This window comes from Borostomias antarcticus (genome assembly GCF_949987555.1).
Source record: "Borostomias antarcticus genome assembly, chromosome: 24".
Taxonomy (NCBI): Eukaryota; Metazoa; Chordata; class Actinopteri; order Stomiiformes; family Stomiidae; genus Borostomias; species Borostomias antarcticus.
Window position 1 is genome coordinate 12,341,208 of NC_140257.1, and position 21,837 is coordinate 12,363,044.

The 21,837-nt window shown below is 43.9% G+C and overlaps 1 protein-coding gene across 1 annotated transcript in view; it reads right to left on the reverse strand.

Annotated features, from left to right (window-relative positions):
* Positions 1-1,239: 1,239 nt before the first annotated feature.
* slc1a7a (solute carrier family 1 member 7a) overlaps positions 1,240-21,837 on the reverse strand; it is a gene marked incomplete at its 5' end in the record, with an annotated part of 25,980 nt that continues 5,382 nt past the window's right edge. Inside the window, 9 exons of the mRNA XM_084458368.1 lie at positions 1,240-2,789; positions 3,404-3,503; positions 3,892-4,026; positions 4,948-5,142; positions 6,158-6,391; positions 6,640-6,739; positions 7,352-7,586; positions 7,725-7,767; positions 10,606-10,818. Of these exons, the coding sequence (XP_084314494.1) occupies positions 2,523-2,789; positions 3,404-3,503; positions 3,892-4,026; positions 4,948-5,142; positions 6,158-6,391; positions 6,640-6,739; positions 7,352-7,586; positions 7,725-7,767; positions 10,606-10,818 (1,522 nt within the window). The 3' untranslated portion in view covers positions 1,240-2,522. The remainder of the gene's footprint in view (positions 2,790-3,403; positions 3,504-3,891; positions 4,027-4,947; positions 5,143-6,157; positions 6,392-6,639; positions 6,740-7,351; positions 7,587-7,724; positions 7,768-10,605; positions 10,819-21,837) is intronic.

Below are 21,837 nucleotides of genomic sequence, written 5' to 3' on the forward strand. Positions count from 1 at the left end.
TCTATCCATCCCTCAACTCCATCTCTCCATCCATCCTTCACATCATCCCACATCCATTCCTCAGCTCTATCCCTCCGTCCATCCCTCTATCCATCCCTTTATCCATCCCTCAACCGCATTCATCCATCCATCTAGCCCTGGTCCAGGTTGTTATATTGTTACTATAATAATAGTAATAATAATACCCTGGTATACCGCCCTGCCAGGTACCATTCATTGCACCATATATTTTTCTCCGAGGTGGCTACAGCTGTAATGTACAGCTGCAGGTGCCCCCACCTTTAATATAAAAAGCAACCTTTTGCACTTAAATAGCACATATCCTCCGATATCCATTCATGGAGCTATTATGCTATCCACTAGCCTGGCTTCGCGACCCTAATCTTGTGAACTCACATACTGTTTCTCTACATCCTCTATCGTGCAGACAGATCACGTGGTCGGGGTCACGAAGCATATCGGTGGATATGTGCTATTTAAATGCAAAAAAGTGCTTTTATATAAAAGGTGGGGGGCTTCAACTATAGCCACCTCGGACAGAAGGCTTTCATCTTTCAAAAAACCTCTTCATTTCGGTGAATAAATAAATAATATTATCTGTAGATAGGGTAATGTAGACCGAGGGAAAAAAAGTCTGGCGCATTGAATGGTTCCTAGTAGGGCGGTATACCGGGGTATAGCCCTGAATAATATACCAACCTGGACCAGGGCTACCCTCCATCCATCTCTCACTCCATCCCTCCATCCATCCATCCATCCCTCACCCCCTCCATCCATCACACACACACACACACACAGGGAATCATCCCCATCCCCAACAAATGGACACGAACAGTCTATGACTTTTAACTATTTAACTGCATTTTATTAATTATCTCTATAGTTTTATTTCATATTTCTACTATATGTATATATTTTTATACTACTAATACTATTTTTTATCCTGCTATTTTATTCTGTTAATTGTTGTTCCGCTATTATTTTCTCTGAATCATGACTGTAATATAAAAATGACTCATCATGACTGTAATATAAAAAAACAGACTGATCCCGAAGGCTGGCCCACTACCATCGTCTGAATACAACTGCTTTGCAAAACATAATCAAAAATACAGAATGCAACAGTCCAATATGTTTTCTTTTTCCTTCCAATATTCTTTCCATATGTTTATTTTTATGTATTTGTTTTATAGAGAGGGGGTTTACATTTTTTGAAATTGGATGACATGAAACGGTGAAGCAATAATTATCATGACAAAGAGTGAGTGGTGGCACAATCATGCTGTGTCATATTCATACAAACTAATACTAATTATTTTTCACTTCTGACAAATGTATGTATGCTACAGCGAATATCATGCACATACGGGACAACTTTGCGACCTGTGGCTGTGGTTGTTTTGTAGTAACTTGTTGGTGTGTATTGGCGTACATCTACACTGCTCCTCATCTGCTGCTGCTGTGGTCTTTAAGGCAAAGAGGGCGTACCTGGGGTGCATAAAACATCACCCAACTTTAAATATTCAACCAGGGCAAATATAGCAGTTCTGCTGATTGCTGACAAACCAGAGGTATGGTACTAATTGCCCACTTATGATGGAAATAACCACGCAGCAAATCGTTTCTCTACCCAGTTTTGCTGATGCTTCCTTTTTGGAATGGGAACAAAATCAGATTTTTATGGGTGAAAGTAGCTCTTACATGGGGTCTCGGAAAAATTAATCCTGATAAAAAATACGATTTGAATTGTCATTATTAACCTGTTTTTTGTGAAGAGGTTAAACAATTATATAACTGCTGTGCTGACAAAATTTCATGAATGAAAACCTTGATGAATCTGCTGAATGGAAGACCAGCACAAGCCTATAAGTCAATCCCTTGTGAAGGGGCTTTGAGGCAACATTATGTGTGCAATGATGTTTTTCCAAAAGAGACTAACTGAATGACAAAAATATATATACAAAAATCAAAATGAAAATACCGCATTGCAAAATACAATACAAATGTCTTGATAGCAGACAAAGCAACACAAAGTGAAGGGAGCGTGCTTCTCCTGTCAGATCTGAGTCCATGCTCTATCACGTAAGCCTAACAGTGACCTTCATTCACCTTTTGGGCTTGTATTCAGCAGGCGGACATGGGTAGGGGAGTTTTGTTTGTTCACTAAGTGGCAGATGAAAGGTCAAAGCTCAAGCTCTGCGGTCCTGTACACAGGTCCAATAATTTGCCCGCTCCGAGCTTTCCCACAATCCCCTCAATCTCCTGTCAGTTGTCAGCCGGCGTGTCACTCAGTCACTGCTGGTGCAAGTAAAACATCCCTGACGAATATATATATATATATATACACACACAGAATACACAAGTATATGTGGGTTGTAAAGTAGATAATGTCTGACAGTCTCTCTTCTGGATTCTCTGTTATCCACAGTGGGGTCTGGTGGGAGGTGAGGGTGAGGAACCTCCTCCCTCTCCTGCCTGTAACTGTGACGGTGAAACCGGGGCTTTGAAGGGGGACGGCTGCTCTAAACGTTGGTCTCCAGCCCGTTCATGTCAATGGAGCAGTGCTCCTTGTCCTTGCGCTCCCTCTTGTGGTGGGGCGCGTGGGTGCGCTTCCTCCTCTCCACCGGCCGGATCCCTTCCTCCAGCTGGATGAGACGGGCCACATCCCGGGGCACGTGGTCCTGCCGGACCCCCAGGGGATGGGCCTGGTAGCAGCCGTTGTTCTGGTTCTGGTAGCTCATCATCTGCTGGATGCTGATCATGGGCTTGGTCTCGCAAATCAGAGGGACCTGGACCACACAGTGTGGGGGTACGAACACAACCGCAAGTTAGTCAGAGGTCAAACTGAACAGTGTGTAGTCCATCTCTACCAAAACAGAAGCAATAGACTGTACAGACTGTACAATAGACCAACTATGCTCTATTCAACCCACTAGCTCTATTCAACTTCTTCCTCTCTGTGAAAAGTAAACACCTCAAGTCTAACTAGTGTAAATATCGTGAGCCGGCGTTGGAGGAACTTTGAGTGTGTGTTTGCACACAGTTTTTTGGTACTATCGACTAAATAGTCTCACAGTAAGAAACGGTCTGTCTTTACGCTGTATCATCGTAAATGGACTGCAATTATATAGCACTTTTCCACCTTAGCAGCACTCAAAGCGCTTTACAATGGCCTCTCATTCACCCATTCACACACACATTCACACACCAATGGCGGTAGCTGCCATGCAAGGTGCTAACCTGCTCATTGGGAGCAATTTGGGGTTAGGTGTCTTGCTCAAGGATATTTCGACATGTGGACAGTCGGAGCTGGGATTCAAACCACTGACCCTTCGATCATTGAACGACCCACTCTACCAACTGAGCTACAGCCGCCCCGGTCCGTAAGACCAGGTCCACTCACCTGCTCCCCCTCCTTGATGAAGTCTTTCCTGCAGATGTGGGCCATGATCCCTGTGGCCAAGGCGTCCCCCATCACGTTCACCATGGTCCTGAAACGATCCCTGGACCACAAAATGGCGGGTCAATTCGGGGCTGCTACCAAGCTCCCAGGGTCACTCGGATCATTCTTGAATCATTATTTGTTTGTTTAGTCGATACAATATACTCATCCATGTGAGAAATAAACTGAGAAATAAATAAATAAAACATTCTAATGATCGTGGTGTACAGTATGATGCACTGTACTGAGCCTTACTGCCCTTCTCACTTTGTAAAAGTCTTGACATTTTAAAATGCTAAAATTACCCTTTTAATATACCGTTCATGTTGAATATGTCCATGTTTAGATACAGAATTCTTTAAAAGGGTTGTGTACCATTCTCTATTAACAGTTATAAAAACACATAGGATTTAAGGGAACACAATATGAGCGGGTACAGTAATACTTACAAAGCCCAATCCACTGCAATGATCAGAGTGATGTCATCAGTGGGCAGACCCACCGAGGTTAACACAATCACCATGGTGACCAGTCCGGCTTGTGGGATTCCAGCTGCACCAATACTGGCAGCAGTGGCCGTGATACTGGTAAACAGAGAGAAAACCACAAACGGCCTTGAGATGGACAACAAGATGCACAACAGCTCTGCAGAGACATCATTACATTCTCCTTCTGCCAGTTTGTGGCCATGAGAAACGAGAAGAATGGGCAAGACACAAGAAATACAAAATACTGGAAAAAGAAATGATTGAGGGCTTAGTATACTGGTGTGTGTGTGTGTGTGTGTGTGTGTGTGTGTGTGTGTGTGTGTGTGTGTGTGTGTGTGTGTGTGTGTGTGTGTGTGTGTGTGTGCGTGTGTGTGTGTGTGTGCTGCTAACGACTTGAGCTGATTTAATAACTGATTCCTACTTGTTGATGGACAACCACCACCCACACAACCACAAAGCTGACATTTTGGAGTGAATGTCCTGGTTGGGATCTGTGGGCTTGTGTGAGCTGGTACACACACACACACACACACAGACACGCTGTGACAGACGGGACATGCACATGGACCCACAGTGGCCAGCCAATCAAACGCCATGGGGACAGGGACGCAGAGGAGAAAAAAAACAACCCATGACCACTGTGGTGTGAGCAGGGAGATGATTAATAATGCAGGTCATATGGGGTTTTACTGTGCGAGGGGATTATGGAGCGGACACAATCTGTGACCATGAGCAGGATGGGCCTGCTTAATGTTATTACAGTTGGACCATTTCACTGGACCTGAGTGGGACCAGTCTACCAGGATAAGGGGGTCAGTTGGTGTTACACATAGTTCAGTAGGCCATGGCATATTACGTTCATCTATGCCTACATGTCTCATTTAATCTTCATTTAATATGTGTAGAGCCAGATTAATTTGTGTATTGCACATAAAAAGTGAAACATTTGTAACGAGCACCATTTTTGAAGCCCTATAGGAAATGTTTGTCTCTGTGTGTGTGTGCACGTGCGCATACCTGATTGTGATGATCTGGCCAAAGTCCAGCTCATAGTTGTTGACCTGGGCGATGAAGATGGCTGCCACGGCCTCGTAGAGCGCGGTGCCGTCCATGTTGATGGTGGCCCCCACCGGGAGCACGAAGCGGATTATGCGCCTGTCGATGTGGTTGTTCTCGAGGAGGCACTTGAAGGTGATAGGCAGTGTTGCAGAGCTGAGGGGGTGGGTGGTTGGGACGGGGGGATTAATTTCACGTCTGACAAGTTGAAAAACTAAGCAGATACATCAGGAGAGGAAGACTGAATGCTAGGCCCTCCTTACGGAGCCCTCTCTCTGTCATTCGAAGCATTAAGTCAAGTCCCCTTGAGGGGAAGGGATGAGGAGGGGAAGTGTGGGTTCTGAGGTAAAAATCACACAAGCAAGTGCTCTTGCGGTGGTGAGGGTGCAAAGAAGCATGAGGTAAGCTCAAGTGGGATCCTTACATAAGTCAAAAATGAGTAGAGTGCATGAAAACTTTGAAAAAGATCCAAGGCAACACTGTTTTCAGAATTGATTAAAACACCTTTGGCATGGCTAACAAGCTTAAAAACATGGACCTCAGAGTCTTCATCAGGGTCAACCAAGGCTCTGAGGAGCTGAAACGCGTAGGTCCATGTTTCAGGTCCATGTTTCAGGTCCATGTTTCAGGTCCATGTTTCAGGTCCATGTTTTAGATCCATATTTTAGGTCCATGTTTTTTAAGCTTGTTAGCCATGCCACAATAAAAGCATTTTAATTAATTCTGAAAACAGTGTTGCCTTGGATATTTTTCAAGTTTTTTCAAAGCACTCATTTTTGACTTTTGCAAGGATCCCACTTGAACTCTTACCTCAAGTCAAGTTCTGTGTTGCTCAGAGCACATACGCTCATTCAGTTTGGAAGAAAGCCCTCAATAAGCCTCAATAGACACATTGAAAGGAAACCAATCTGTTGAGTGAGATTGGCATCTCTGCCTTGCACACCAGGTCGTCGCACGGGAGAGACTCTCGCTCAGAGGGGAACCAAATGACTCAGGCACATACTTCAGTTCAATTAACGGCAAACTTGACACGACAAAAGGCCTGTTTCACATTTCACTCACATTCACAGCACATCCGTCTCAAAAGACTGTAAAGAAGATTAGAATACTAATTAAGAAACTGCTATTACCAAGTTTCACATGGAAACAGTGGATAGTGTGTTTTTTTTACCTGGAGGAGGTTGCTAGGGAGATGAGCAGGGCCTGGAGGATGCCCCTGATATACACGATGGGGCTCTTCTTGGTGATGAAGAAGTACATGGCCGGCAGGATGAAGAGGCCATGCAGAATCAGCCCCATGACCACGGTGATGGCGTAGAAACCCAGCTTCTTCCCCATGGCGGACGGGTCGTCCATCTCCAGGATCTTCCCCGCCACCAGGAACACGATGCCAAACGGGAAGTACCTGCCCACCACGGGTGAGAAGTCAGCTTAGCTGCCAATCAGATGTTGTTGGTTTTTTTGTGCGTATTAGAAAAGACAGTGGGCAGATCGTTGCACTTTCACATTTATTTTGACAGAGGGAGAATGAGTGGGGGTCAATATCCCTTTAATCTACTCCTGTCTGAGAAGAATGACATCAGAGTCATACGGATGATACTGCGTTGACTAGAGGTTTGATGATTGGGTAGTTTTCTCCGGCACATCTCTTACCAGATGACAATGGCGACAATCTTGAGGACGGCCTCATTCAAGCTCTGACAGAAGTTGACCAAGGCCATGCCATTAGGGCCCATTCTTCCCAGCATTATTCCTGGAGAGGTCGACAACAGCACAGAGAACGGGGACTCACACCGTGCAAACCATGCACACAGAGCAATATCATCATATGAGTGACTGTGTGAGTGTGTGTGTCTGATTGATTGGTTTTATTTGACAAATTAGGAAAATACAATACACAAGTGTGCATACAGTACTAAAAATCAGGATATCGCAATTAAGTCAAATGACTTATTTCCATCTATTAAAAACACCATCTAAAACTAACTAAAAACCACCTACTAACATCATTATTTTACAATCAGGAAAATAATAAATCATACAAATTCAGAAACCAGTCCACTCTTGTCCTAGAAAAGACTCTTTTTCAAATTTGCAACATGACGGGCAATTTACTCTGCATACAAACTCCCGTTCTTCAGTTTTTTTTGGGCTCTTCAGAGCAGATTTCCTTTTGTTTGGATGTTATTCCAGCAGCTAATTTCCTCATGGTTTCCTTATCAAGGACCTTGGATATTCTTACCAGACGCTTGAATGGACCTTCTTTGAATGGACCTTCTTTGAATGGACCTTCTTTGAATGGACCTTGCCAAGGACAGAGAGGGCCATAGACCCGCTGGTCTGTATGGAGATAAACACCACTCACCCATGATGGCGGAGAAGATGACGATTCCCAGGACGTTCATGCCCTCGCTGGTGCCGGGCAGCGTCTGCATCATGATGTCGGGCGGCGGGGTCAGGTCCAGGGAGAAGTTCTGGATGTCAGTGCCGTTGTCGTCCTGGATGCCGTAGATTAAGGCCCTCCTTGTGGTGGTCACAGCCAGGTACTGTCCCACTGTGGGCCTGGGCATCTTCATGACGGGAATGCTCTTAGTCCGATACTAACAGCAAGAGGGGGGGCACGAAATACGCCTCATAGTAAAAACCTAATGATGTAACCAAGTGGGTACAGTATATGATACATATCCACTATATATGATACATAAGTTTCCACTATATATGATACTAACACTGCTTACCTGCTGGAAAGTGGCTTGGACCAAGTTGGCTGGGAACATGTTGCTGAAAAATACATTTTGAAAATTGTTATAATATGTAACCGGTGTTTCAGAGATGAGAGCTTTAAAAGGACAAAAAAACAAATGTTTTTATGACATTTAAAACAAGTAAAAATACCTTCTAGCTAGCACAGAATGGAGCAATGGAACCTGACCTATCCAACATGTGAGGATTTGATCCACAGTATTACATCATACAGTATGTGGGGGTGTGCACTGACTCCTGATTCTTCAAAATGGCATACTTTGCGCATTCCAAATAGCTTTTTGGTACACTCAGCTTCATATCAGCTAGGGGGAAAACAGTTGCTATTTGAGTTACTTTTTTCTGAGTAAAGTCAGCTAGAACCATTACAAACCAGTAGGCATCAACATCTGTATGCCTGGATTTGGTCCGATAGACTAATTTAGAAAAATGTATGGCATCATCTGATTTTGTGTGACACTCAAGTGCACACTAACTTCAATATGCCGCTTGCATATCATTTAGCAGACGAAAACGACTTACAATAAATGCATTCAACGTAGGTAATGTAGTGTACTACTACCCGCCAGAGCTGACAAGTGCATCTCCTTTCTAAACATGTATCTAAGACTTTAAACTAGTGCTGAAGTAAAAGTGCAAGAACTGCTGAATACAAATTTAAATACAAATGTGAAAAAGTGCGAGAACAGCTAAATACAAATACAATAGGTGCTAAGAGGAAGGGTCAGGGTACTACTTCTTGAAGAGGTGAGATTTCACCCTGCGGCGAAAGATGGTCAGCAACTCGGCTGTCCTGACGTCGGTGGGCAGTTCGTTCCACCACTGCAGGGCCAGGACAGAAAAGAGCCGTGACCGGGTCAATCTGCTGTAGGGGCCTCAGAGCAACGGGACAACCAATCGTCTTGAGACAGCAGAACAAGTGGTCGGGTGGGGGTGTAGGTTAGGGCCTGAACATAGCCTCGCGTAGATAGGAGCTGTTTCTTTCATTGCCCTGTAGGCTAGCACCCGAGTCTTAAACTGAATGCGAGCTTTTACAGGGAGCCAGTGTAGAGAACAGAGAAGGGAAGTTGTGTGGGAGAACTTAGGGCGGTTGAACACCAGGTGAACTTCAGCTCTCTGGACAAGTTGAGATGAGATAGACCAACCTGACTCAAGGCATTACTGTATGGTCTAATAGCTTGTCAGTAGAGAATAGCCTCTATATGAACACACAGGTTAGGTTAGAGGTTGAAGTCTAGGGCAGCCGTCAAAAGCCCCTTTTATCTCTTCAAAGTAAATGTTGTTTGACCACGCAATGGCCTTTGTGACATATGGTGCTCAGCTGCTCAGGAGCCCAGGAAGAGTAGGAGAGATAATCTCCTCCAAATCAGGTCGCCAATTAACCTCTCACAGTCAAGAAAGAAGGGAGGGAGGGAAGGAGGGAGAGGAGGGATGAAGACAGGGGAGGGTGGGTAAGGCACGCTTTCCAAAGAATGCGAGACACAGCCAAGCATATCTGCACTCAGCCCTAACAAGAGCCTTAACTTTCAGTTATAATAGGCTCCCTGACACGGACGTCTAAAACACTAACAACATGAAGTTTCCTGCCTCACTGTCTCTCTGCAGACACAGGGAAGGGCTGCTAAGGGCTGCTAGTCACATAATATATGTATTTATGCAAATGCATGTATGTATGACTTCTGTGGAGTAAATAGGATTAGGGGGAAGCAATACAGCAACTAGTATATGGATCGACAGACTATTCAGACAGACTTCGCCGACATGTATACAGATAAACCTGACAGACTGAGCAAGAAATGCAGCGGTGAAAAAAATGGCATACATATAACGAGGTAATTAATAACACCAGCCAAGAGGACATCATACAGCATCCAGTATCCAGAGTTAGCTCCATTGCTCAGTTATCCGACCCTGGCCTGTGTCTCTGGCTGAAGGCAAAGCAGTCTAATAAAACACCTTCTAAGGATCAGCTGTGGACAGAGCCTTGCATGCCTCTAAATGACATGACAGCATTAAGCACTGTCATACATACTGCACTCATTATACTACTCCACCCACTCACGAACACAGGCGAATACAGGCACAAGAGGGCACTGACACGCGGCCACCATAGTTGGAGGCTCCAAAGGAGCTTTGCAAGATAAATCCTAAGCACAGCCGTGCACTGAAAAAACACACGCACACATACACACACACATACTGTACACACACACACTCGCACACACAGCCAGCACATTAATGACAGGACTTTCAAGCTCAGGGAAACTGCCTAGATGTGCATGTATGAGAAGTTTCACATTTTTATAGTCAGTGCCAATTAAGTTTTTGGTTTGATTTTATTTTATTTTTACTCCAAACATAAATCATTATTATCATATCATCTCTGAACCAGCTCCCTAGGTTTAAAAAGATGAAAGGATTACAGCAAAAATCACAGCCTCAGGTCTGTGACTACAGTAGATGCTTGTGACAGTGGCCTACTGACCAACTTCTACAGTGACACGAAGACTCTCTGGGGTCTAGTTATTGCTTCCCTCTCTCTCTCTAGTGTTGACCTGCTCCCGCGCCTTCTGCAGGATGCGCTAATTAGCTTACTGTAGCTCGCCAACTCCACAGAGAGAGGCTTTACTTATTGACCCTCTTTACTATTGACCCTGCCACCATACATGACACATCACGCAGGTCAGGGGTCGAGCTGCCGAGACATACAGGACCGTGGAGGTAGGGCGAGTCAGGGAGAGACAAGTCAGGGAGAGACAAGTCTTGGGGCCATCGTGATACCGTGGCAGGGCCTGGGACAATAACAACAGTCATACTCTATGGAAACAGTCAGGGTGGGAGTGATGGATCTCTTACCGAATGAGATCCAGCAGGGCATCAGCAGAGCTCATGATTGGCTGGCTGTCCTCGTTGTCTTCCTTCTGGGCGGCTCCCCCTGGGTGGATGATGATAACCATGACGATGCCCACCACCACTGCCACAAAGGTGGTCCACAGGTAGTAGGAGATGGTCATGATGCCCAGCCGGCTGGAGCACTTGGCATCCAGCGCTGCCAGCCCCGACATCAAACTGAAGGAGAGGGAGGGAGAGACAGAGAGAGAGAGAGAAAGAGAGAGAGAGAGAGTGAGAGAGAAAGAGAGAGCGAGAGAAAGAGAGAGAGAGAAAGAAAGAGAGAGGGAGAGAGAGAGAGAGTGAGAGAGTAACTGAGTCACTCTTACACTCAACATTTCAAAATAGGCCTAGCTGGAGCACTTGACAACCTGGGCTGCCAACTCATCAAATTGGAGGAGAGGGAGGGGAAAACAGAGAGAGAGAGAGAGAGAGAGAGAGAGAGAGAGATAGTTCCCTAATTGCCTGAGTCCCTATTACTATTGAATAGTGACTCAGACAGGCCTGTTGAAATAGTAATCTCACAACCTTCTTGTCTTATTATTTTCGTCTTCGTATCGCATGACTGTTCGGAAGTGTGGGAGCTGTAGCACACATTGAATATTGGGTGTAATAACCTCCCACAGAGGCCTCTCAGTAAGTTCACCACACTGAGAGAAAAGTCAGACTTCTGCATTATTGTTTGTCTGACGCTACGCTAGAGACACACTCAACACTTCACTTCATCTCTATGGTGACTATGTGCTGCAAGTTTGTTTTGTGCAAAAGACTTTTCAGAAGCGTCCATACAGTAAACAATCAGACCTCATTTACAGTATTTTACACCTGGCATTAAAATGCATTTTGGGTGATCAATAGTTCTTGACCACATGAAAGTACAGGTGTCGGCCTAAATACACCCAAGATGCATTCGAGGACGGATTGTGATCTGATCTGCGGCAAACCACATACAACAACTACGGTGGAAATCTAGTCTAATCATGCACGACTGTTCAGCAGAGACTATTAGCAGCCAAAAATAATAAAGGGCTCTTTACTATTGCAAATGTTGTTTTTTACTTTAGGTATTGAGCATGCACCAGGAACAGAGAAACATGTTAGTCGGGTTCCTTTAAGTTTGGTCCATGTTGCTAGATTTGATTGGGCTAGTGCTTTAGTCTCACATAGCCAGACCGATCTCCATGCTTCGTTTTAGCACTGTTTTACAAATCAACCTAGCTATTTGTAATCTTTAGCCAAGCCACAAGACCATTTGCCAATCGGCAAATAAATATTACACTGACTGGAGACAGATATTAATACCAGGTGTAAAAGTTATCAGGTTAAATCATACAGTATGTAGATACAATCTGTACAAAGGGGGCCTACAATCTGCATCTGCAAACTTACAAATTCAGGAGGTGCGAGGCAAACCCTCTTAACCAGTGCTATTGCTTCCTTCACTACAAGCAAGCACAGCACAGCCAACAACCTCTGACCCCTGAGGGAGCAGAGCAAACGCCACTCAAGGACAGGCTACAGAGGAGTATAGTGGGAGACTGTAACAGAGGACTTTACGAACAGGGCTATCCCCCATTGGTTGCTTGGTAAGATGCTAAAATCAACATGGTTCTGATTTAAAACATTTGTTGAAACTCCCCCAAGCCGACAGACTAAGAATTCTATCAGTAATCTGTCTCTCGGAAGCAACAAACATGAGATCATATGTGCACCTAGAACATGCTGGATTCTTTGTCAGTAACCTTGAGAAACCTGAAGCTCCTTACATAAGATGTTTTCGCCACAGATGTTTCTGAGCCCCTACAGTGTGTGATTGTCTCATGTTTCGTATTAAGACACACACAGACCAGTGGGTAAGAACAAACCATCTGCAAGTGTCCTCACACTCAAGAATAATCCGCACGCACACACACACACACACACACACACACACACACACACACACACACACACACACACACACACACACACACACAACCCCAAGCTATGTAGTCCAGTCCTTGTATCATGCCATGGGCAGACCAGATAAACAACAATGACTACCAAACAGCTGAAACAGGCCGAATTTCAAACATTACTGTACTCTACAGTATGTTCATTCAGACTCCAGATTCAACTCCTACAGCCATATATCTTTTGTGCCGGTGTGATATCATCAATACAAAAAATAATAATGTGCACCATTCAAAGCATTTTGCAGGGCAGCACATCAACACAGAGGAAGACAAAACTGTATACTGTAGGCATCTGACCATCTGATCCCTGGAGCCCTGACCCTGCCCAATCTCTAGTCTGTCTCTTTCTGTCCAGCAGGTTGCTGTGCTCACAGGATGTTTTCAATCATACCTCCCAGATCTCCAGCTGAGGGGTGTCAGAAGAGGCCCACTTCCTGTTGAGTCTGTAGCTATAAGGGGGAGACTTGCGCAGTGCATTGATTTTTCCAGTCACATGGTTCTGTCTGGCTGCCAGTCAACAGCAAGGACAAAGTGCCTTGCTACCCAGAACAGCAGGAGGGACAGACAGAAACCAAATGCGTCACTGAAATGACTTACCTGGTGCAGAGAAAAGGTAACCCATCGAACAGCTATGAACTACTGCTGGGTTCCAGAATTGGCGTCACAGAGAGCAATCCACACAAGCAGCAACACTATTTTGTATGCAGCTACTGTAATTTGAAAAACAAGAAATAAAAGCCCACAGCAATAGCGGACAATTTTATATAAATTATATAAATATATAAATATTTTTTTGATATATAGCGACATACAATAAATGCGCGGGATTGAAACTGACAAACTCAACGTGGAAAGGTTACAGATACACGCAGTTTGGACTGGCAGAAAGGTCACAACGTACTGAACGCAGCAAGTCCAAACATGCTGCTCACACCTGGATCGCACGAGTGCACTGAACCACCCCCCGCCGGCTCCGACCCAAGGGGGGCACCACAGAGCCACCCGAACACAGCCGCCTATTCACCTCCATTCATTTGGACTTGAACTCAGGAGCCAAAATGTCTGTTTTAGATAGATAGACTACGATGGCTCCACGGACACTGTGCACTTGTACTATTAATCAGCAGAACTCATAGGTGCATCTTTCCAAACAAGCATCTAAGAGCCTACCCTAGTGCTGAAGTAAAAGTGCAAGAGCAGCTACTAATAAGTGGAAGGAGGAAGGGTCAGGGTAGTACTTCCTGGAGAGGTGAGTTTTTCAGCCTGTTCCCCTTTAAATAGCACATATCCACCAATATCCACTCAGCTATTATGGTATCCACTAGCCTGGCTTCGCGACCCTAACCATGTGATCTCACATGCTGTTTCTCTATCATGGAGAGAGATCACATGATCAGTGCTGCAAAGGCAGGCTAGTGGACATAGGTGGAGGTGTGCTATTTAAGTGCAAAAAGTGTTTTTATATATACAGTACAGTAAAAGGTGGGGGGCACAACTGTAGCCACCATGGAGAAAAGGCTTTCATCTTTCAAAAAATGTTTGCAGTAATGTAGACCGATTAAAAAAAGTCTATGGTGCAATGAATGGTCCCTGGTAGGGCGGTATACCGGGGTACAGCCTCGAATAGTATACCTACCTGGACCAGGGATAGTCCTTAAAGCATACTTTGAGGCATTTTTTTTTATCAGAACATCAACGGACACCAGTGACCACTCAGTGAATGTCCTGTCTTTGAAAATGAGAGCTTATGGTGTCTTTAAGGGATTTTGTTTTTGTACCTATGGATCCATTGAGTGTGTTAACAGCGACAGACTATATCTCAAGAGTGTGTAAAAGATACATTCAAATTAGTGTATTCTCTGTTCCAGACAGTGTCAGAGGAATCCTATGTGTTATAAAGTGAGAAGCTCTTTCTAAAAACTCCACCAGCGGTCCCCTCCTCTCCTAGTTAATCTTTGCATCTCTGTAAATGTTTACTTCAGCTGTTGACCCTCAGGCCTAGCCTACTCACTGATAATTGGCTAGTGAAGTTTTTGTATAGTTTTTGTGAAGTTAATGTATTATTACACCCACAGTGTTCATAATGCTCTGTTTCGATGATAATCACTGCTCTTGGTGGTTTTTCCCTTCTCTGAGAGCCCGACGTTGCAAACTCTTGGAATAAAAGTAACGAGCTTGGACTTGCAAAGGTGAACCTTGGCATTCTCTACTACTCTTTTCTTAGTTATTAGAAAAATCGATAACAAGTGCACAATTTAACAAAACTTTGATGTCGGCCATTGTATATAATCGTAAATAACCTTATAACATGGCTTATAACATGGCTAAATTCCGAACCTGTTCTTTAATTATCCATGGCGGAAGAAAATCTTTATTCCAATATGTAAAAGCAGTTTGCTCCTTTATTCATCCGTCAAAACAACTGCTTCTTACTCATTTGCATACACTACGCAGCTGTGGTGGACATAGAGGGACATCATTCACTCTGGAACCTTGGGGCATGGAACTGTTGCTGGCGTCAATCGTCTATTTAAGGGGCTGCGTCGTTCCTCTCAGCCTCTTAGTGGTTCAATCATAGACCCATATAACCGTCTGAGGGGAGAGCAACGCTGTACCAACCTCATCTTTTTCCAGCGCTTTCCACGATGCTTTCCGGTCCTCTTTCAATAGTCTGCCTGTCTACAGCATGAGGAGAAATCACGGAGGGCGTTCTCAAAGGTCGGGCGTTCTCAAAGGTCGGGCGTTCTCAAAGGCTGCTCCTAATAGAACACTCCATGGAACTACATGGAGACCAAGCATGGGTTAAGGTAACCCTCACAGAAATGATGCATCTGGGTAATTCATTTCCCTGCAAAGACTCCTCTCATTCCAGGAAACCTAACTGGAATGGCCCTTGAGTGATCAGCCAATTATTGTAGCCGACTCGAAACGTTATCTAATTTTGATGAATAAAGAACAGCCCGGTGTGCGGGCTCTATACGACTGTAACATCATATTCTGCATTTAACCCAGCACCCACTGTTGAAGAGCAAATGATCATGTCAGGGCCAATCAGTGTTTAAGTTCTGTGTGTGCAAGTGCCAGTAGAAATACAGAAATGTGTGTGTGTCTACATGTACAGTATATGGATATAATGTGTGATTATTTTTGTGCGTACATACTGTACACGTGTGTAAGCGAGCATGCGTGTGTGTGTGTTTGTGTGTACTGTATGTGCGTGCGTGTGTGTGTGTGATCTCAGAGAGGGTTCACCCTGAGTAAAGGAGGGATTACAGTACATGTTATGTGAAGCAGAGTCGGGAAACTCGTGTGTCTGACGCTGAGGTCTGTGACAGAAGGGGGTTTGGGCCCATCTGGGACTTACTCTGCTGCACCTTTGCTGGAGAAGAGAAGAGCTTTACACTAATCCCTCTGGGAGATGGAAAACAAGAGTAGCTGGGAGCTTTTTAAATGTACCTATGCCTACTCAATTATTAATGAATAAAACAACAAGCTTGCAGTTTCCTCTCGGGGATTGTGAAATGTGATGCATGACTGTAAAAAAGTGAGGAAAACTGCTGTCTTAGGGAAATTATTAAGTAAAGGAACTTATTTGTGAAATGAATTTTCTCAGGAACACAGATAACTAAGTACAGTAAACTCATTTGAAATTCATTTGAGAACAATTTCACCATAAGCACAGGGCATCCAATTTTACAGTGTATCTACCTGCTGTATCTACCTACTCAAGCTTGTTTCATCAACTTTGATAAAGATTTGTTGAAGTTATAGATTTGTTGAAGTTATATAGCGGTGATGCCAATTCACTGGGTTTTGGCTGCAAATGCTACATACGAGTGTGATGAAATCCCAAGCCGCTCCAGACAGGCTTGAACTGTAACACGTGGAGGTTAGTACTTTTCCGATGGTTGAAGTTCAAGAAAGACTCATTTTGGTCATGCCACGATGCCAATGAAGAGGTCAATGTTACCCTCAGCGTCAGTCAGGATCTAGGTATGAAAGACACTCGCAAGGGCTGCAGAGGCCATGGGTCATGATGTCATTGGTTAAGTACTCTGAGTGACTTAGAAAACCCAACCAGGCCATATGCTACAGTAACTAAGGCGCGGTGGCAGCAGGACCACTGCCCAGGACCACGGCTTCCTTCCTGATAATGTGGGTCACGCCCTTTCACAATAGTGCTAAAAGGGGAAAGCTTAAGATGAGTTAAGATGACAAATGTGAGGTGGGACACAATCATATGCCTTGCAGATAATACAATTATCAGATAATATAATTGTTCAATTTGGAAACACATTAAAGAAATACATGAAAGGCGCATGAATCCTCAAAACCTGTGCAAAGCTACCCATCAATCAGGGTATTGTAAGGAAAATTTACATGTAATGTATATCCCAGTCATTTATCTAATTGTACTGTCAGTGTTAAAATATACTGCTCAAAAAAATTAAGGGAATACTTCCTCACACTTAATCACATCCAGCTCTCAATGGGTTAATGATTTTGGTTTCCATTGACTGTCATTTTGTTCTCGGCCAATTGCATCATGTTCATCAATAAAGATTTTCAGCTTGGTTATTTCGTTCATGGAGATCCACCATGATGATTGATGACTGGTGTTCCCTTCATTTCTTTGAGCAGTGTACATTACGCCTCATTTGTATTGGGGGGCCAGTTCAGAAACTGACATTTACTCTTGGCTTCCTTTGCAGACTTAAAGCTTGTTTTTCAACCTCTTCTCGTAAAAGGTTGGTCTCAGTCTTATTCCTGTCCCAGCTTGACTACGTCAATACTATCTATAGATTTGCCTGTCCCACTGTCAGTGTTGCTGCACTGAGATATAAATGCACCTTATATGACTGATCATTGCACACTGTATAGCCTAACTGGGTGGCCCTCACTTACTATGCGCAGGATGCAGCACTGGTTTATATTATTGTATAAGGCCATTTTAGGCAAGCTACCTCTGTATATATGTTCCAGTTTTGTACCAGTGTGGGACTCTTACAACCTCAGATCCAGTGCCTGGATACGGTTCCAGGTACAGTACCTGCTGTGCGGACTGAGGCTGGGAAAAGGAGCCTTTTTTATTCTGGTCTTTGGTCTTGGAATGACCTTCTGTCAAGCCTCAAACTGATGGCACGTATTCCTTTAGCCAGCTTTAAACTGAAATGATCAGAAGTCCTTACCACCAGCTGCTCATGTAGTAATGTGAATCAATCAATCAATCAATCAATCAAAGCTTTATTTGTATAGCGCATTTCATACCCAGAGGCAACACAATGCGCTTTACAGAGAACAAGGGAGGTGGGCATACGACCCACTCTCTACATATTCCAGAGGGAAGCAAAAATATACCTTAATTTCTTATTGTTCCTACGTGCACAATGTAGTGATTGCTCTACGCCTTTTGTATATTTAGTTGTGCTGTTCTCTGTATTTTATATGTCCTTGTTGTGTCTTCCAATGTGAAACTTTGCTGCCTTCTTGGCCAGGTCAGTATTGTAAAATAGATTTTATCTCAATGCTTTTTTCTGGTTAAATAAAGGTTAAATAAAAATAAAAATTGACAGTTCCACCATGGAAGCAACATGGACGTAAACACATAACTTCTAGGAGGCCTCACTATTGATTGTCCTCACTCTGTGAATGCGAGCCCAGAGGGGAAGCTGTGTAGCTGGGAGGTAGAGAAGCACATCCTTATCCGTCTCCTCTATATCATTAAGACTGCTGCCGATCTAAGACCTTTGAACTCCTGGTCTCAGCACGGGCTCGTCTGTGCAGGCAAGGATCCAATGTGCGGTATTATATATTGAATGTACTGGAATGCTGCTTGGGAACTGTTGAAGTACATGCCCTCGAAAAATAATTTCATTACCTTAACTCTTTCTCTCCCTGGACTAACCTGGGTCAGTTTGGTTTGACCCAGGCTCTCGCTTCAGGTCTCCTAATCACATCGATTCAAAAGCCAATGAGGTAGATGAGGAACAGGATGCAGGCAGAAGGGACAGTCTTTGATTGTGCATGACGCCTTCATGGGATAATCTGGTTTCTGCTTTGGCTGGTGGGCAGATGGCGCTGGAATCAACGGGACAGACTACACAGCTTGTATGACCACCCTGGCTAAGTCCTGCTGTATCGGCCACATGCCGTCCTCCACAACTCAGTAAAGAAATACTGCTTTTTCATCATTGGGGATAGAGAGGGAGAGAGGGGGGGGCAGAGAGAGAGGGAGAGGGACAGAGAGAGAGAGAGAGAGAGAGAGACTGGGATGCGGGCCCTGTTCCTGGTCTGTGTCAGTGGCGGTGGTTAGAGGAGGATCCTCCTCACATTCAATTGTCCGGCACATTTTGACTGTCAGACCTGTTTTCTCTCTCCACTGCTTCATTTAGCAGTCGGCAGACACAACCTGCGTTGCACCATTTTATTTAGTCTAGCTGACAGGTGCTCACCTGAACCCGACTGGATGGAACATGGAGGGCCGCTGAGCCCAGACAGTTTTGGCCTCCCGCCCACCAGTATTTCAGATTAGTTGTAATTAAGGTCGCCGTGCCTCATAGGTCCGAGGCTGTTTGGCAGAGGATGTCGTGTGTGTTTGGGTGGACTCCATGGGAGCAACTAGCAGACCGGAGTACAGACCCAGATAGCAAGCGGATATACAGGCCAGATCTGGCCCTTGTGGCTTCGTTCCGGCCCATATATATATGCGTGTGTATGGGTGTGTGCGTGTGTGTGTGTGTATGTGTGTGTGTGTGTATGTGTATGTGTGTGCGCATGTGTATGGGTGTGTGCGTATGTATGGGTGTGTGACAGTGCCAATGGAGTAGGTTATAAGGCAGGGATATTTATTGGGTATTTTCTACTGTACTGTTTATTGTATAAGGTGTATTTGTATTATGCAAGATGTATTTTACTATGTAGAGTGCCAAAATTGGTGGTTAGGATTAGGGCGTGTGTGTGTGTGTTTATTTGCTTAATACATATTTATAAATAAATATGTATTAATATTTGTAAATATATATAATAAAATATGTAATAATTAATTTTAAAAAATCGGATCTACTGCTACATTATGAACCATCCAGACCTCTCAGGTCGTCTGGCACAGGTCTGCTTTCTGTCCCCAGAGTTCAAACAAAACATGGAGAAGCAGTGTTCAGATATCTGCTCCAAATATCTGGAACAAACTTCCAGAAAACTGCAGGTCTGCTGCAACTCTCAGTTCTTTTAAATCAAGACTGAAGACTTTTCTTTTCGCCGCTGCTTTTCATTAAATCAAATAATGATTCATTCATTCATACACTGCACCTTTTATTCCTGTATTTTATTTGTCCTGCATTTTGTTTTAAATCTTTTTTTTTTCTTTTCTTTTTTTTCCATTTCGTTTTATATGACCTTTTATGTGTTTCTTGCACTTTGTCTTGATGTTTTTAATGTCTCATGTAAAGCACTTTGAATTGCCTTGTTGCTGAAATATGTTAAACAAATAAACTTGCCTTGCCTAATGTTAGGACTACAGGAAATTAGCTTCTTGCTAAATCTGGTGCACGCATCTTTTTATTTCGACAAAAATGATCAATTGATTGTGCACACTGTTGTTTTTAAACTAAATAAACTGAACTAGAGAGAGAAAGACAGATAGAGAGTGAAAGAGAGGAAAGGCAGACAGGAGGCAGAGGGGATCAACTTCTCATCCAGACTTTTCTGCTGTAAGGATCGTAAGTAGCTTATTGCACTTAGTGTGCTGCATGTCATTTGTGCGTTTTGCATGATTTGTTATATAATTTTTTGGTGCTGGCCAAGGCTAATCTTGCGTACCCAGCTGAGGGCAGCCAGGGCAACGAGGATTTGGATTTAAAAGACAGCTGAGGGAATCTAGAAGGCAGTGTGCTTGCAGGAGTATGTCAGAAGCCATATTAGGACAACAGGTTTACTGTCATAAACATCCTCATCGATGAAGGTGAACGGATCTCAAAGTATAGCCGGTGTTCAGCGACCACCATTAACGTTAAGCCAAGAAAATATCAATGTCAGAACATCAGTGAATGAACCAGTAGAAAAAAAAAACTATAAATCACACATTTCCTGTATCAGCAACACCAAAGAACACAAAAGAACATTGCCATACTCTTGACCTCAGAAAGAGTTGAGTCAGAGAACCACTGTTTCACAGGCAGACAATTTTCACTACAAAGACCGTATGCGTCATACTGTAGGCTGAATTGCACTATGTGACCTTAGAATTATAGGGTTCTATCTCAGATACAGAGATCACCATTGACTTCAGGAAGAAACAAGGGTCTGCCCAACTCTGTAAAGCGCATTGTGTTGCATCTGGGTATGAAATGCGCTATACAAATAAAGCTTTGATTGATTTGATTGATATAGCGCTTTTCCACCTTAGCGGCACTCAAAGCGCTTTACAATGGCCTCTCATTCACCCATTCACACACCAATGGCGGTAGCTGCCATGCAAGGTGCTAACCTGCTCATTGGGAGCAATTTGGGGTTAGGTGTCTTGCTCAAGGACACTTCGACATGTGGACATTCGGAGCTGGGATTCGAACAACTGACCCTTCGATCACTGAACGACCCGCTCTACCAACTGAGCTACAGCCGCCCCACAGTGGTGTATTGCTCAAAGCTCAGTTGGTGGTCCAGGGTGAGTCCAAGGTATTTCTAGTACTCCACCATCTCAACGACTTCATTATTGATGCAGGTGGGGTTGTGGGTGGAGCTGTGGACTGTGCTTTGTGTGCTGGGAGTGTTGATTAAGAGTTGATTAAGAGTTGATTAAAATCTATTTTGTCCATCAAAGAACATAAGATTAATGAACAGTTTCTACCCTAAGGCAATCACAACACTGAATTCGCCACTGTAAGGAACACCCTCCACAGACAACACTACTGTGCAAGTACAGTATACAGTATGCATTCTTTTATTTCATCTTTTTATTGGTCCACTTGGGTAGTGAGACAGAATTTCATTGTACGGTATAAACCAGTACAACGACAATAAAGAAATTCTATTCTGTTCTGTTCTGTTCTGTTCTGTTCTATTCTATTATATTCTGTTACAGTATATCTGACTTTGTCAAAATGGAGCTAGTCACATACATTGATTACTTCCGTCCCAGCGATAGCGCAGTGCGAGAGGTTATGTTTTCGGTGGCGTGTTCGTGTGTGCATTTGTTTGCTTGTTTGGAGGATTACGCAAAAACTACCAGACTAATTTTCACGAAACT